Source organism: Elephas maximus, chromosome 3 (assembly GCF_024166365.1).
Source record: "Elephas maximus indicus isolate mEleMax1 chromosome 3, mEleMax1 primary haplotype, whole genome shotgun sequence".
Classification (NCBI taxonomy): Eukaryota; Metazoa; Chordata; class Mammalia; order Proboscidea; family Elephantidae; genus Elephas; species Elephas maximus.
The window spans coordinates 72,534,737-72,551,305 of NC_064821.1; the positions used below are offsets into that span (position 1 = coordinate 72,534,737).

At 54.3% G+C, this 16,569-nt stretch overlaps 1 protein-coding gene across 1 annotated transcript; it reads left to right on the top strand.

Moving 5' to 3' along the window:
- The first annotated feature begins 8,237 nt into the window (after positions 1–8,237).
- Positions 8,238–16,569, top strand: HCRTR1 (hypocretin receptor 1). The gene is made up of 7 exons (XM_049875918.1): positions 8,238–8,436; positions 8,625–8,803; positions 10,153–10,396; positions 10,833–10,948; positions 12,924–13,150; positions 14,677–14,798; positions 16,379–16,569. Exons 1-7 carry the CDS (start codon positions 8,238–8,240, stop codon positions 16,567–16,569), a joined length of 1,278 nt encoding a protein of 425 aa, XP_049731875.1.

Here is a 16,569-nt window from a genome sequence, read left to right on the forward strand (position 1 = left end):
GCTTTTTTTTGGCCCAGGGTGGGGGCTGGGGGCGTGTCTGCCTATCTGCCCTCCTTCCACACACTCTAAGTGAAGTCTGCTGGTTGGTCCTCCCCACTCAATAGGCATAAAGACAAATTAAAGACATTTCAGACAGCTTTCCTTCCACGCACCCCTTTAAAAACTGTTATTTGAAGATATACTCCTTATTCGCCAGCAAAACAGAGATGGATTCCAAGAAAGAGAAAGATAACAAATTCACCAAACAGTGGAATTAACCCGGGAGTGTAATGAATAGAAATACCAGAGGGCCATAAAGCCATCAGTCAAAATTAGAACAGGAAGTCAGAGGGCTATGAGAAGAAGCCTTTAAGAAGAAAATGGGCTTCATTCAACAAATAATGTAATTAAGGAGCTGGAAGATTTTAACGACCTGATTAAAAAGGCATATGTTTCTTCTCTCAAGAAGAAAAGAGAAAAGCAATTAGAAACTCCAGGAGAACAAAAAGTTGCGTAAGAAAGTCATGGTCCAAATACGACGTGCGTTAAAATGTACACATGACTTTGGGTATCTTAGGCGTGCAGGAGAACACATTTGAACTTGAAGTCTGGAGTATTTCCCTTCAAACAGCATTTAAACCATGCGGTTATAATTTCTTTCCGACGGGTCCCAGGATGCTACTTAGCTCTGCAGAGAATAATGTTTACAGAAGCATAATATTTTAAAAAACACTTTATTGATTTTCAATTTTTGGAATTCAGAGATAGACAACACATTAAGCCAAAAGCATTTTAATTATGGATACAGAACTAAATGCAAATATAGTGGTTTGAAGAGAGGGGTTAAGAGGAGGGAAGGGAAAAGCGATAAAGGATATCTCGTTTACACAGTGGGAAGTCAGGAGACACTGCATAAAATCGATGGGACAAGAAAGAAGAGCTAGAAAAGTGAGTATCTAACCAAACCCTGGTTGCTAAATTTCTCATCTTTCATAGTAGAAAATCGTGCCAGATGCTGTAAATTCTTCAATATCCACCTCCCCTTCGTCCTTTAGCCACTGATCCCATACATTTTAGCTGGGTCTGTTGCATTTCTGGATGCCTTCAAACAGAGGCACTAACTTCTCTTTGGTTCTGGACCATCTGTTCAAGGATGTTTGGATAGCAACCATCCTTGGAAGGTGGAGCTCATGTCTCACTCTGGGGCAGAGGTAAGTTTACTTCCTGCCCGGTATAATAAATATAATGTTTCCCTTTGCAGCAAAGGTCAGGTATTTAGTTTCCCTGATCTCCGAGAGAAAATTTATATTTCCCAGGTTCCCTTGCAGCTAGGTGTGACCAGGTGACCAAATTGAAGCCCACCAGCTGGATGTAAGCAGAAAAGATGTGTCTTTAAATGAAAACGTATGCTTTCTACTCCCTACTACCCTTCTGGGGAGCCCTGGTGGTGCTGTGGTTAAAGCACTTAGCTGCTAACCAAAATGTCAGTGGTTAGAACCCACTAGCCACTCCGCAGGAGAAAGGTGGAGCGGTCTGCTTCCGTAAAGATTAACAGCCTTGGAAACCCAATGGGGCAGTTCTACCCTGTCCTGTAGGGTCACTATGAGTCAGAATCAGCTCAACAGCACACAGCAACTACCCTTCTGCGTAGCCTGGGTGATGCAAGCAGTTTGTGATTGGTTACTAACTACCAGCTGCTCCACAGAAGAACTGGTGAACTGGTCCAGCGAAAGATGACAGCCAAGAAAGTCCTATGGAGCAGTTTACTGTGTAGTACATGGGGTCACCATGAGTCAGAATCGACTCGACAGCAATGAGTTTGTTTTATTTTTTTGGTACTACCCTTCCATATGGAAACCCTAGTGGTGTGGTAGTTAAGTGCTATGGCTGCTAACCAAAAAGTTAGCAGTTCGAATCCACCAGGTGCTCCTTGGAAACTATGGGGCAGTTCTATTCTGTCCTATACGGTCTCTATGAGTCAGAATCGACTCGACGACTGCAAAGCATTTGGTTTTTGGGGTTTTTTTTGTTTTGTTTTTTTGTTTTTACCCTGGTGGGTATATAAGGTCACCATGAGCCAGAGCCGAGTTGATAGCTGCTCACACCAACACCACACTTCAACACTAGCTGGGAGATTGATGTGACCAGCCATCTCAGACCCAGAACTTTTCCCATAAGGAATAGTTAGCATGTATGTACAAGCTAGCTATCTGTCAGGGACCTTCCTAAGCACTCTGCATATGTTAATTCATTTAAGCTAATGAGGCTGTATATTGGTTTCCTATTGTTGCTGTAGCAAATTACAGTGAATTTAGTGGCTTACAACAACACAAATTTATTGTCAAAATTCAGAAGTCCAAAAGAAATCTTACAGGGCTAAATCAAAGTGTCAGCAGGGTCACGTTCCTTCCGGAGACGTTAGGGGACAATTCGTTCTTTGTCGTTTCCAGCTTCTAGAAGCTGCCCACATTCCTTGGCTCATGGCCCCTTCCAGCACTGGCATCACCTCAGACGCTGCATCCATCCTCACATATTCTCTTTCTGACCCTCCTGCCTCCCTCTTACAAGGACCCTTGTGATTACATCAGGCCTACCCAGATAACACAGGGTAGCCTCCCCACCTCAAGAGCCTTAATTTAATCACACGCGCAAAACCCCTTTATCCACGAAACGTAACATATTCACAGGTTCCGGGGATTCAGATGTGGACAACTTTGCAGGGTGGGGGGTCATTATTCAGCCTACCACAGAGGTGAAATGACCAGTCCAAGACCACACGGTAGTGAGCAGCAGAGCTGGAATTCTAACTCAGGTTTTTCTGGTCCCAGAGCCCATGCTCTTAGCCTCCATTCCACACTAGACCTATGGCACTGAGGGTTTAGTTTGTTTTTCTTTTGGTTCATGCGTACTGTCATTGTTGGGCCCCAGTCCCATTCCATCCCCCGGCATGCCTCTACAGGCTCACACGGTAATGTGTCTGACTCCCATCCCAATCCTCAGCCTAACCGGGAGGGCTCCATCTCTGTACCCCATCAGTGTTTGTTGAGTGAATATGTGAGTGAGTGAACAGATGATAGACTGCTGTCATCAGCTTCTCACACTCATCCCCCTTGCTCCTGCCCCTGGCCTGAATGCGGTCCTAGCTTTTGAAGTCACCTAGAAGCCTGACTCTGTGCCCAAGGACCCCTGCTCTCCCAGTGCACACTCGTCCCTTTCAAGTCACCCAAACCCTGAGGAGGGGCTGGCCCTGTCTGAGCAGAGGAGGTGCCAGGGCTGAGGGCAGGGCACATTGCCAGGAGCTCCCAGAGGCCAGTGCTACGGAGCCCAAGGACCAAACAACCACAGCTGCCTCAGTGGCCCCTCCTAGACTCAAAATCCCCCTTTCTGGGTACAAGGCCTGGTCCCTGGACACCCTCTCCTGTCCCGCCCCGCCCCTCTGCTTGTTTTCTGGTCTCTGTTTTTCTAAAATGTACTTCTGCCCTGCCCACCCACAGGCCCAGGTCTGCAGCAGCAATAGCTACTTTAAAACCCAATTACATTTCCATTACTCTAGTCCTAGCCAGACAGAGGTTACTATAAGTCACATCAGAATTGGGAGGTAGGGGGAGGTGGCATCTGGGGCCAGGGCCCGGGCTGACACTTGAAGATGGATGTGACAGGGACCTGTGGCTCTGAGTCTCAGGATTAGATCAACAAGGCTGGGCCTGGCTGGTTCCAGGAAACAGGTCGTGTGGCACCAGATGACAGACAGCAAAGGTTTTGGGATGGCCCTCCCTGGACAGAGGAGATGCCAGAGTTGAGGGCCCAGCCTGGGGGTGGAGGACATGAGGTCCCTCGGCAGGGCACTTTTGCAGGAACTTCCTGAGGTCAGTTCTGTGGGGCCCAAAGACCAAGCCACCACAGCTGCCTCAGTGGGTCTTCCAGAGCATCATTGCCTCCCCCCACCCCGGGGGCACCCAGGATGTCCACTGGGCATACACCTGGGGCCTCTCTCTTGTGCCCACCCAGTTCTCACATGCTCATGGTGGAGAGGAGAAGTCTAGGCCACATAACTGGCCTCTCCTGCCCTCAGGCCATGCCTACAGGAGCCTGACTCAGGATCAGAGGGGCCTGGGGGCCCGGAGGCTCCTGCCTGGCTAGGGTCTGATAAAGGAGGAAGAGAGGTCTGCCTTGGGGTGGAAGGAGTCACTCATCCCTTGTCCTGAGGAGCAGCTATCTCTGGGGTACCAAGGGGATAAAGAAGGGGTTTAGCAATTGGGAATCTCTCTTAAGAGGAGACAGGACTGGCTCTGAGAGTTGGATGTTGTGGGTGTGGGGGAATTCCCAGCCATGATGCCTTACACAGATACACACCCCCAGTATGTAATGATTCAGGGGAACCAGAGGAGCCTCTTGCCCCACTCCAACCCAGGGCATCCCGAAGGCACTGAATTAGGGAGTTCTGGGCTCTGGGCTGGGCTCTACGCCAGGCCCTGGGCTTGCTGGGTTCGGCTGGTGCCTTCTGCCCACGCAGACTCAGGGTCTGTACGTTTCATATCACCTCCTTGTTTGCTGTAGCTGACGTCTGCGTGTCCCTGCACAGTCTGCCTCCCAACCCCTGTGTGCTGCAGCCCCCTCCTCTGTGCCCCTCCCCCAGAGCAAACAGTGGCAGCTCTAGGATGGGGAGGGAGATGATGAGTCATCGCCATGGGGGCACACACACACTCACGGAGCCATGGACACAAAGGCATGCCCACACTCACATTCCCACACTCGCTGGGAAACACACTGGGAGGCAAGTGCTAGTTGCACATGTAGACACACACACACACACACACGCCTCATAGACAAACGCCAACATACAGAGACACGTTAGGACACATACAGACGCATCTCACCCATGGTCACCCCCAGTCATCAACCCAGAGCAAGTCACCTATCCTTGGGCATAGTCCAAACACACAGAATCACACATTGGATTCCCCAGACACACACAGCCCTTACTGGAATACAGAGAAACACACCCACATATGCACAGGTGATATGTGTCCACACACACACACGCTGGCCAGCCACTCCTCCCTTGAGTCACCTCATCCATTCCCCTACCTCTTCCAGCCTGGGGCAGGTAGGACAGAACTGTGGCAATGTGGGGACCTATTACCCACTGTGCGGATACCGTACCTGCCCGAGGACAAAGTTCTGCCTTAGGTTTCTCATAAGGCTTTCCTCCTGGGAGGCAGCACATTTGTTCTGCTGAGGGGTGTGTGTGTGTGTGTGTGTGTGTGTGTGTGGCGGGGCGGGGGGGACACCGGACCCCTCCCCCGCCCAGTCCACCTCCTACCCGGCCTATGCCTAACAGCACACTCCCAGTTCCTTCGTGGAAAAGAGCTTTGGCTACAATGGGGAAGATGGAGCTTACACCTCACTTCCCAGGAGGGAAGGAGAGTGTTAGAGGGTGAGGGAAGAGGGTGAGGTCTGTAATGTTAGGAAGGTTCTATCCTGAGGCAGGGGGTGGCCAGGGTGACCGCCTGATGCCCGGGAGGCCACCCTTCACCTACTTGTGATTTCCAGAAGGTTCTACCTTTGTACTCCTTGCTTCCTCTACCCTACCTACCTACCTCCTCCTCTGCCATCACAACCCACCCTGCTGGGCTAACTTCTCATTCTCCAGGTCTCCTGGGAAAAGCAGATGCACCTGCTCCAGGAAGCTTGTCCTGACACCCTGGCTGGATCCACAAGCCCTCTGAGACCCCACCGCCCCCTCACAGCTGTCATTATACCATTGGTTATGTACCTGCCTCCTGCCAACCAGCCTGGGAGCATTTAGAGGGCATGGTGCTGCTGTCTCGTGATTGAAGCCAGTAGATCTGCAGAGGAGCACAGGCTTGAATCCTAGCTCTACCTCTGTGGAGTGACCTTGGGCAAGTCACTGAGCCATGGGAATCTAGTGTCCTCATCTGTAAAATGGGAACAGTAACCACCACTCAAGGGGTTGATACAAAGATTAAATGAGGTAATGCCTCAGGCAGACTTTTTAAACAGCAGCTGTATTATTATGGGTCATGGCCTGACATAGGGTTGGGAGGCAGCTTAGAAAATATTTGTTGAATTAATGAGCCCCGCTAGCCCCATCCCCACCTTCTGTCTCAGTCTTGGGAGAGGAAAAGTAGGTATGGCAAAAAGAAGGACTGGGGCCAGACAGAATCGGCGACTGCAAGTTGGGCAAGCAGGGCCTTCCGGCAGCGCTGGGAGCTGCTCCAGCAGCAGCGGGAGCTCGGCTGGAGGCTGTGACCCACCTGTGCCATCATCCTCGTCAGCGAGGTGAGGCAGCGAGGAGAGGAGAGGAGAGCTGGGATCCACCCTGCGCTGGGGTCCTCCGCGGCTTCGCAGCTCGCCGGCACACAGTAGGTGCGCTCTGCAGGCGGAGTTGCCGCGGCATGAATGTGGAATGAACGCGGATAGCATGAATGAAAGCATGGACGCTTGAATGGAGATGGGTGGGATGGAAGTGTGAAGTGGGAGGCGACCAGGAACGAGTGTCCCTCCCTCCGCCCTCCCAGACTTGGGTTGGGAGACACGCAGCGGAGACCGGCCGGGGCTCCCCTCCCTCCTGCCCGCCCTCGCCCCCGGCGCGCAGCCGGCCAGAGCCCCCGCCCGCCGGAGCCACAGCCCGCACCCCCCCGGAGCCACAGCCCGCACCCCCCTGGAGCCACAGCCCGCACCCACCGGGGCCACAGCCCGCACCCCCCCGGAGCCACAACCCGCACCCGCCGGGGCCACAGCCCGCACCCAGCCCAGAGGCTCAGCCAGGCAGCGCAGCCCTGGGCGGGGGCTGCCCGGCCCTCTCCCCTGCCCCGGCCCCCCGGGACCAGCCATTGGGACAGGAGGCGAAGTCCGGGGGCAAGGGCCAGAGGCCAGCAGCCAAGGACGCAGGGGTCCCGGAGCCAACAGGTGAGGGACGCTGGGGGCCCCAGTCCGGGGGTGGGGGTTCCAAATAACCCGCGGCGGCGGACGGCGGAACCAAGGGTCACCAGAGGATAACGTGGGCGCTGGGAGGCTGGGTCCCCAGCTGGCGCTGCCCTCCACCTGCAGGCTCCTTGGAACCCCCAGCGCCCTTCCCTGCTCCGCAACCCCTCCAGTTCCCAGATGCAGGAATGTCCCGCTTAGGGAGCGGGTCCGCTGGCCCGGTGGGGGTGGGTGTGAAGCAGTCCAGTCTCCCTGCCCGCAGGGGTCTCCAGGGACCGACCACCCTCCCTCACACGCCGGGGGTCATCCCTGCCGGGTCAGGGAAGGGAGTATCTGAGGGAGGCAGGAGAGAGGGGCGGGGAGCCAGGCCGGATTTATGAATGGAGAGAGCGGCCTGCGCGCCGGCCCAGGGACCCCTGGCGGCCGCTGAGGCGCATCGCGGCCCCTGGCATTGAAGGGGAACTGGAGGGGGGATTGAGGGACCCGGCCGCTGGGCGAGGGGCACTTCTCTAGCTCCCAGGGAGGTCGTCAGTCCCTCTCCGCCCCCTATCCGGAAAGAGAGAGAGAGAGAGAGAGAGTGTGTGTCAGAGAGGGAGACAGGAGAATCCCCACGAGGGAGGAGCCAGCAAGTCTGGCGGGCAGGGCCTGGGTCGTTTGTACCTCCCCTGACCTTTTTTCAACTAAAAATCCGGACTTGTGAACGGACTCGGAGAGAATATTTGCAATTAAGGTGGCTTCTCCCTTCCAAATCTATGGTTTGGACCTGACTTTGTAGCTTTGTGACCTTGAGCAAGGGGTTCAACCTCTCTGAGCTTCCATCTCCTTGTCGGCAAAGCCAGCTCCCTAAGAATGGTAACCCACAACTTCCGCGAGGTCCCTCCCCATGCCAGGTTCTGGGTGAAGTACTTAGCCTGCATTAGAGCTCAGTACTCTTCGTCGCCGCCCTGGGAGGTAGGTACGGTTATTGCTCCATTTGACAGACGAGGAAAACGAAGGCGGGAAGAGGCTCGGTAAGCCACCCAAGGGCGGCAGAGCTAATGTGTGTGGAATTGGAATGGAACCTGAATCTTCCACCGATCTCAGGCTTACCCTTAACCCAAACGAATACGAGAAATCAGAGGGAAGCGATATGCAAGTGCCTGGCATACTCCTTACTGTTCCCTTCCTTCCTTCAGCAGGTTTAGGGCTGGGATCCCAAAGGCCTAGGCACAGACTCCGGTCCCCTGAGGGGAAGGGGCTGAAGCCAGGCGCGGGCTTCCCTCCCATCGCAGAGCCCAGGATGTCCCTCCTCCGCGGCGGCTCCTGAGCTCATGGAGCCCTCCACCACCCCAGGGGCCCAGACAGGGGTCCCCATTGGTAGCGGAGAGCCTTCCCCCGTGCCCCCTGACTACGAAGACGAGTTTCTGCGCTACCTGTGGCGCGATTATCTGTACCCCAAGCAGTACGAATGGGTGCTCATCGCAGCCTACGTGGCTGTGTTCCTCGTGGCCCTGGTGGGCAACACGCTGGGTACGTCCTGGTCTAGCCCTGTGGTGCTGTGAGCTTCCCCTAGGGACTGGAGGGGGGCCCTGGGCCTCTCCTGCCCCTTCTTACCCCTTGCTCCCTGGGGAGGGGGGGGAGTGCTCACTGATGGGACAGAGCTAGAATGGGTGTGACTCTATCCCTGCCTTAACCCTGTCTCTGGCTCCACCCTGCAGTCTGCCTGGTGGTGTGGCGGAACCACCACATGAGAACTGTCACCAACTACTTCATCGTCAACCTGTCCTTAGCAGATGTGCTGGTGACAGCCATTTGCCTGCCAGCCAGCCTGCTAGTAGACATCACTGAGTCCTGGCTCTTCGGCCATGCCCTCTGCAAGGTCATCCCCTATCTACAGGTGAGCTCTGCTCAGGCCCCCCTCACCACCACCCTGTCACACTGATCTCAACAACCACGGTCTCGGGGACCCTGAGAATTGTCTTTCAGACAGAACACGATGGCTTAGGACCTCTGCATGTCATCTTCTACTGCCAGCAAGGAGAGGCCCCCAGGCATGGCCTTGGAGGAGACAGACGCAGCCCACATATTCACACAGAGGTCCTCTTCTGAACACACCCATAGACATATGATGCACGGCCATGTGTGAACACACGCACATGTGTTGGGCAAACTCCCTAATCCCAAGGGAGCAGATTTGAGGGAGCCTGAAGGAGCCCTGGTAGCACACTGGTTAAGCACTCGGGCTGCTAACCAACAGGTCAATGGTTCGAACCCACCCAGTGGCTCCAGGGGAGAAAAGACCTGGTAATCTGTACCCCTAAATATTACAGACTGGGAAACTCTGTGGGGCAGTTCTACTCTGTCTCATAGGGCCACTGAGTTGGAATCGACTCGACAGCACACAACTAATGGAGACAGTTTTCTCCCTTCTCATCCCCTCCTCTTCTCTCTCCTCCCCTCCCCTCCTCTCCCCTGCCCTCCCCAGCCCTGGTCTTCCCTCTCCCAGCAGTCAGAGTCTGGATACGTGGTGAAGACCAGTCCAGATGGGGTTAGTGGGGCGGAGGGAGAGCAGACCAGGGGCCAATATGGCTTCTCAGTTGCATCCCTTGACCCTGTATCTGTACCTTAGAGGGCAGAGGGCACCCCTGGAGTCAATACCCACGCCTCTGGCTGAGGCTTATCTCTGCCTCCCAGATGGAGACCCCTTTTCCTAACAGTTCTGGGGAAGGGATGACATTCCACAGTAAACAGAAATGCCTCTTGGATTTCCCCATTTTGAGGTTTTCCATACAACTGATTAACTCCATTGACCCTGAGAATAAAGAAATACAAGCGAGAGAATTCATCTTGGGCGAGTTACTTAACTTTTCTGGGCCTGGGTTTCCTCATCTGTAGGGTTGTTGTGAGGATAATAAGAACAGTACCTAGCACATAGTAAGTTCTATAAACGTTAAGTCACTATTAGTTCTAGTAGGGAGCACTTGTTATGTGCCAAGACTCCAGATGGGCATTTTCCATACACGATTTCATCTAAGCTCACAAGAACACACCAGGCAGTCCCATCCTGCTAATGATGCTCAGAGAAGGTGAATGACTTGCTCACATTCACCCAGTTAGTGAATGGTGGAGTTGGGGTTTGCACTGTACCTCACTGCCCCATGTGTCTGGCTGTGAGTCCTCTCCATCACCATCCCCATGTCTCTGGGTGGCCTCCAAGAGGACTGACATTGTGTCCCCATGGGGCAGGCCGTGTCCGTGTCAGTGGCAGTGCTGACTCTCAGCTTCATTGCCCTGGACCGCTGGTATGCCATCTGCCACCCGCTGTTGTTCAAGAGCACTGCCCGGCGTGCCCGTGGCTCCATCCTGGGCATCTGGGCTGTGTCGCTGGCCATCATGGTGCCCCAGGCCGCCGTCATGGAATGCAGCAGTGTGCTGCCTGAGCTAGCCAACCGCACCCGGCTCTTCTCTGTCTGCGACGAGCACTGGGCAGGTAATGGCGGGAGCCTTGGGCAGGCATCCCTGAGGTGGGTGCCTCCAGGGCGTATATCTCTAGAGTTGGCATCTAGCTGGGGGCACCACCAGGGTGGGCACCCCTAGGATGGGCATTTCCCAAGAAGACACCTTAGACTGGGCATCTACCAGGTGCACCCCAGGGTAAGTGTTCATAATGGACATTCTGGAGCAGGCATCTACCAGGGCCACCTCAGGAGTGGGTGCCTCCTGAGTAACATCTATAGGGGTTCTTCCAGAATGGACACCCCCAGGTTGGACAACTCCAGAGCCTCTAATCTGCCATGGTTCCTGTATGTGGCCCAGGTGCCCCCAAGCCTTGCTATGGCCCTAGCCAGGGCAGGGTACGTTACTAACCAAGTCAGGCTGGGGCCTCCCAGTTTGGGCCCAAACTGTGCATCTCTTGGTCCCTGCAGATGACCTCTACCCCAAGATCTACCACAGTTGCTTCTTCATTGTTACCTACCTGGCCCCGCTGGGCCTCATGGCCATGGCCTATTTCCAGATCTTCCGCAAGCTCTGGGGACGCCAGGTGAGACCCACTCTGGTGTCACTGTCTGGGCTGGGAGGGGATGGTGGGCATTGGCCTAAGGAAGCAGACAGTCTCCTGCCCTCAGAACATACCATCCTGGCTACAAGCAGAGAGAGGCAAGATCCAGGGACATGTAGAAGTCAAGGCTGAAAGCACTAGTGCCCGACCAGGAACCAAATAGTAAGTAACGTCGTTATACTATTAGCAGTTGTCATTTATTGCACCAGTCTTACCCTGCTAATCTTGCGTCCTCTTAATCTTCTGAAGTACCTACTGTTATCTCCTTACTACTATTATCTCCATTTACCGTATGAGAAAGCTGAGACCCAGAGAGGCAAAGCAACTTCCTAAAATCACTCAGCAAGCAAGTAGAAGACATCAGCAAGTAAGAAGAAGTAAAACCCCGATCTGTGGGATTCCAGTGATCAATTTAGTGCCGCAGCAGTAATAACGACAGCAGCTCCGCGTTGCCTGACAAATTAGGCCCTTTGCACACAATCACAACTATCCAGCAAATGCGGCAACGTTACCCACGTTACCAGTGCTGAGCGAGGGCAGCCAGCCTGCTAAAACCAATGAGTGGCAGAGCCTTTCTGGCTCCAGGGCCTTTTTGCTTCATTACAAACCAACCCACAGAGGTTTGGTTTTGTGTTTTTACTTTTGGAGGGAGTGGGTGGGAGTTGCTCAGAGGCCCTTGGCACTAGCGGAAGTGAGTCCTGAGCCAGGGCCTGGGCAGCAAGAGGATGCAGCCTGAACATTCCCAGGCTCCGGAGGGAATGCTTATATGCTGGGATGCTTCTTACATTCCACAGACAGCATGACCCATGCCCAGGCCACACAGGGCAGTGGGTGGTGGAGACACAAACTAGCTCAGACCCCGGCCCTGCCTTCAAGGAATTCCCAGTACAATGAGGCCCTTTCTGGCTGGCCAGCCTAGCAGTCCACCAAACAACTGACCATCTGCTCCTCACAGGCCCACAGTCAAGCCAGGCAGAATTGGCTATTCCCAGCTAACAGACAGAGAAACGGAGGCTCAGAAAATGAAAAGCGTGCTGACCAAAGTCACAGCTCATGAATGGCTGAGCTGGCCCTAGACCCCAAGTTTCCTGCGCTCTAGATCCTTGCCCCTCTTGTGGGTGATGTGGGGGTCCAATGGTGGGAGAGGCTTTGAGGGTGTCTGTGGTTGCTCCAGGAGCCCAGAACCTCCCTAGGCTTATAAGCACCAACCTAGGCAGGGACCCATGCTCTGAGGCCCAGGCCATCTCCTGCTGCTCCATGCATCTCATGCTCACTCGTGCCCAGGCTCCCCATAGCCTGGATGGGCCACCCCCATCACACCGGCAAAGATGGAGACAGAGATTTAAGGAGGATGGATGGACAGCTGAGAGGATGTTCAGGCCCCAGGATGTGGCACGGGGCCTTGTCAAGGGTTGTCTCCTATCACCAGTGTGGCCTAAGCAGGTCCCCCACCCTCTGAGTCTCAACTGCCGCAGCTATAACTAAGGGCCAATAACATCTCCCCCACAGTGTTAAGAGGCTATTTCACAAGGAGCTAACGGAGAATGAAAGGATATTGTTAACCCTCGAGTCCCGAGTCCCGAGCGTCAGTCTTTATCATGAGTATTAGGTTCCTCCATATTGCAAAAGGAGCCCTGGTGGCACGGTGGTTAAGCACTTGGCTGCTAACCGGAAGTTTGGCAGTTTGAACCCACCAACTGCTCCACAGGAGAAAGATGTGGCAGATGGTTTCCATAAAGATTAGTCTCGGAAGCCCTATGGGGCAGTTCTACTCTGTCTTATAGGGTTGCTATGAGTTGGAATCAAGTTGATGACAGCAGTTTTTTCCTATTGCAAGGGTTTGTTCCCTTCACCCATCCCCACCCTACCCTAGGGTTCATTCTGGAGCAGGGCCCAGCAAAAGAGAGACCCTCCCAAGGAGCCCTGCCCAGCGCTGCTGTCTCTGTCTGCTGGACAGATCCCTGGCACCACCTCGGCCCTGGTGCGGAACTGGAAGAGGCCCTCAAACCAGCTGGAGGAACAGGGCCAGGGCCTGAGCACAGAGCCCCCACCCCGGGCACGCGCCTTCCTGGCCGAGGTGAAGCAGATGCGTGCTCGGAGAAAGACGGCCAAGATGCTGATGGTGGTGCTGCTGGTCTTCGCTCTCTGCTACCTGCCCATCAGTGTCCTCAATGTCCTCAAGAGGTGAGAGCACGAGGGCAGTGGCTGGGGCCTGGGAAGAAACTTGGGGGTCAGAGGAAGGAGCTCTCTCTCTGCTTTGGAGAAAGACCTGGCTCCACCACTTATCCACTGTGTGGCCTTGGGGCAGGACTTTTCTCATCTCTGGGCCTCTGAACCTCAAGTTTTCTCGCCTGTAAAATGGGAATAATAAGTCCTTGGTTCCTAGGGTACTCGTAAGAATTCATTCATTCACTCAGTCGTCAAATTCTGGGGGCAGAGAGTACAGTGGTGAACAAGACAGAGTCCCTGCCTCCATGCAGATTACATTCTAGTGGGAGAGGAGGGAAATAAATAGAAAAACAAATAAATATTTACCATAATGTCAGGCAGTGATAACTTCCATGAAGAAAAATAAAGTCAAGAAAGAGAATAGAGAGTGACAGGCATTGGGTTTTGTTTGGTTTTGGTTTTAGATAACCAGTAGAAACCAGCTGCCACTGAGTCGACTCCAACTCATGGTGACTCCAACTCTTGGTGACCCGTGTGTGTCAGAGTAGCGCTGTGCTCCACAGGGTTTTCAATGGCAGAGTTTTCAGTAGATCCCCGGGGCTTTCTTTCGGGGTGCCTCTGGGTGGTCTCGAATCTCCAACCTTTTAGTTAGCAACTGAGCACATTTTGCACCGCCCAGGGACTCCGGTTTTTCTTTGGGTTTTTTTGTTTTTTTTTTTAAGTCCTCTCTAAGGAGGTGACATTTGAACAAAGGCTTGAAGGGAGTGAGGGACCAAGCCCTGCTGGTACCTGGAGAAACAGCACACTAGACAAAGGGAACAAGTGCAAAGATCTCGAGGCAGGAGTTTGGCATGTCCAAGGTACAGCAGGATTGTATGAACAGCAGTATTACCCACAGCCCCGCTGGTTCTCCAGCACAGGGCTGGTCCGCAGGAGGAGTGTGCTCCCCTCCCGCTGTACACTGTGCCCCAGACTCAATGTTCCAGGCCGTCCACAGCCCTGAGCCCTCTCTGTGAAGCACTTTGACATCAATCATCTTAACAATCTCTGAGGAGGCAGCTGAGGCCCAGAGAAGTGAAGTGACCTGCCCAGGGGCACCGCAGTGAGGGGCCATAGGGTGCAGGGAAAGAACATGGGTTATTTGACATGAGACAATCTCAGTCTGAGTTTGTGCTTGGCCACTTTCTAAGCATGTTGTTTTACCTCTCTGAGCCTCAGTTTCCATATCTGAAAAACGGATGTCTACACCTCATCAGGTTGCTGTGAGGATGTGTGAGAAAGTGGAGGGGGAGCCCTGGGGGATGAGATAGACAGTGACTGAGCGGATGTACCCTGGTCCTTCTCCTCAGGCCCACCCATGGTCACACTCCTTTCTTTGCCTGGGAACCAAAAACTGTGGTCAAGACCCCAGGAAAGGACTGCTTGGTGGATGGTGGGCAGTGGGAACTCTTGTGCTTTACACCTTGCAGCTCAAGCACTGTGAGCAACACCCCTCCCCTCCCCATCTACACCATTTCTGATGCCCTTGACCCTGGCCCTAGGGTGTTTGGGATGTTCCGCCAAGCCAGCGACCGAGAGGCCGTCTATGCCTGCTTCACCTTCTCCCACTGGCTGGTGTATGCCAACAGTGCTGCCAACCCCATCATCTACAACTTCCTCAGTGGTGAGTGGGCTGCGGAGGCAGAGAGGTTGTGGGCGGCCACCAGCCCCCGGGATGAACAATTCCCCCAATCTCAATCCAGCGCCCAAATAAGGGATGGGGTAGGGATATACCTGCTCCCATCTAGGGATTGTGACCCTGATCTGGGAAACCCCACTCCCAAGGAAGACTTGGCCCCGCCCAGGGGCCTTGGTCTGAGTGACAGACAGACCATATCCCAACAGTGGCCGAAGAAAGCTGACCAGCATCCAGGATTCAGCTTTGCAGATGATATAGACCAGGGATAAGGGAGGGTCACCAGTAGAGGCAGCCCAGGGCTGGGAAAGGGCTTCCCCATGCCCAGCTAGACACACACTGGCAGAGTGGCCAGACTCTTGGGGACTAGCCCTGTGTCCACCTGCCCCAGTACCAGCCCTCTCCCCTCTGCAAGTCCCCATACCAGTCCCCAGGCACCCCCATACCTCCAGGCCTCCTCTTCCCTCTGGACCATACGCCCCTCTACCATCTCAGGGTGGTAATGCCCCAGCTCCTCAGACTCAGCTCGGCAGAAGTGTGGCTCACCAGACCTCTGACTTTGGGGTACAGACAAGGAATCAGATGAAAACTGCTCCCAAATCAGAGTTCTAGTGAGTCACACTTCTGCTGAGCTGAGCGCTCAAGCCTGGACACAAGCAATCTTTGAGAAAAGGTTAAAAGGCTAAAGACGAAGGGGTTAGGGGCTAATATTATAACCCTCAGTGAGAGTTGACAAAGGCTGGCTGGCTGGCTGGTTCCCAGCTCAGAGGAGGAAGGGATGAGAACACGAGAAGGGATGCGCTTTGCAGCAGAGAAAATGTCAGCGGAATTTCTTGCCGCTCATTCCTTTGTTTTGTCTGCTATGTGCTGGGCACCGAGGGGTCTGGCAGGATGATAAAACATGTTCAGAGGTTTCAATTCCAGACAAAGGCTGTTCCCCCGGAACGCTGTGGCTGAACAAGGGGGTTGTGGCAGTCTCTCCCTCCCCACCCCATCCTCCTCGTTAAGAGCAAGGGATTTAGATTGAGAACCAAGTTCAATGTCTGGCTGGGTGACCTTGGGCAAGCCACTGAGCCTCTGTGAGTCTCATCTGTGAAGTCAGGATAAAGGACTCCAGCCTCTCAGGGTGTTGGATGATCTGGGGGGACAGAGGCTGAGACACCCAGCACAGTGCCTAGCAGTGTGAACACCGTGAGCAAGGCTGCTGCTGTTTTCGTTATGACAGGTGAGGTGGGGAAAGCCACCAGCGCCCCTCTGCATACAGGTCAAGATGGGCAGAGGTGACCTAAGGCCCCTGAGCCAGACACCACGTTTTGGGCCAGGTTCTGAGCCAGAGAGCAGCCAAGGAATCAGACGAAAATTGCATTTCTCTTTGGGAACCTGCTCTGGGGCCTCTGTCCTTGCTCTGCCTGGCAGCGAGGTCGCCTTGGGGCTCTCTCTGCCTTAGCTCTACCCTCCCTCCATCCCTCGCCCCCTCACAGGCAGTTTGGCTGGATTTGGGTGGGTGTCCCTGGGCCCAAGGTCCCTGCCTGCAGTGTCTCCTCATGGCTCTTTGTCTCCCAACCAAGGCAAGTTCCGGGAGCAGTTTAAGGCTGCCTTCTCCTGCTGCCTGCCGGGTCTGGGCCCCTGCGGCTCTCTGAAGGCTCCCAGCCCTCGCTCCTCTGCCAGCCACAAGTCCTCGTCCTTGCAGAGCCGGTGCTCCGTCTCCAAAGTCTCCGAGCACGTGGTGCTCACCAGCGTCACCACAGTGCTCCCTTGA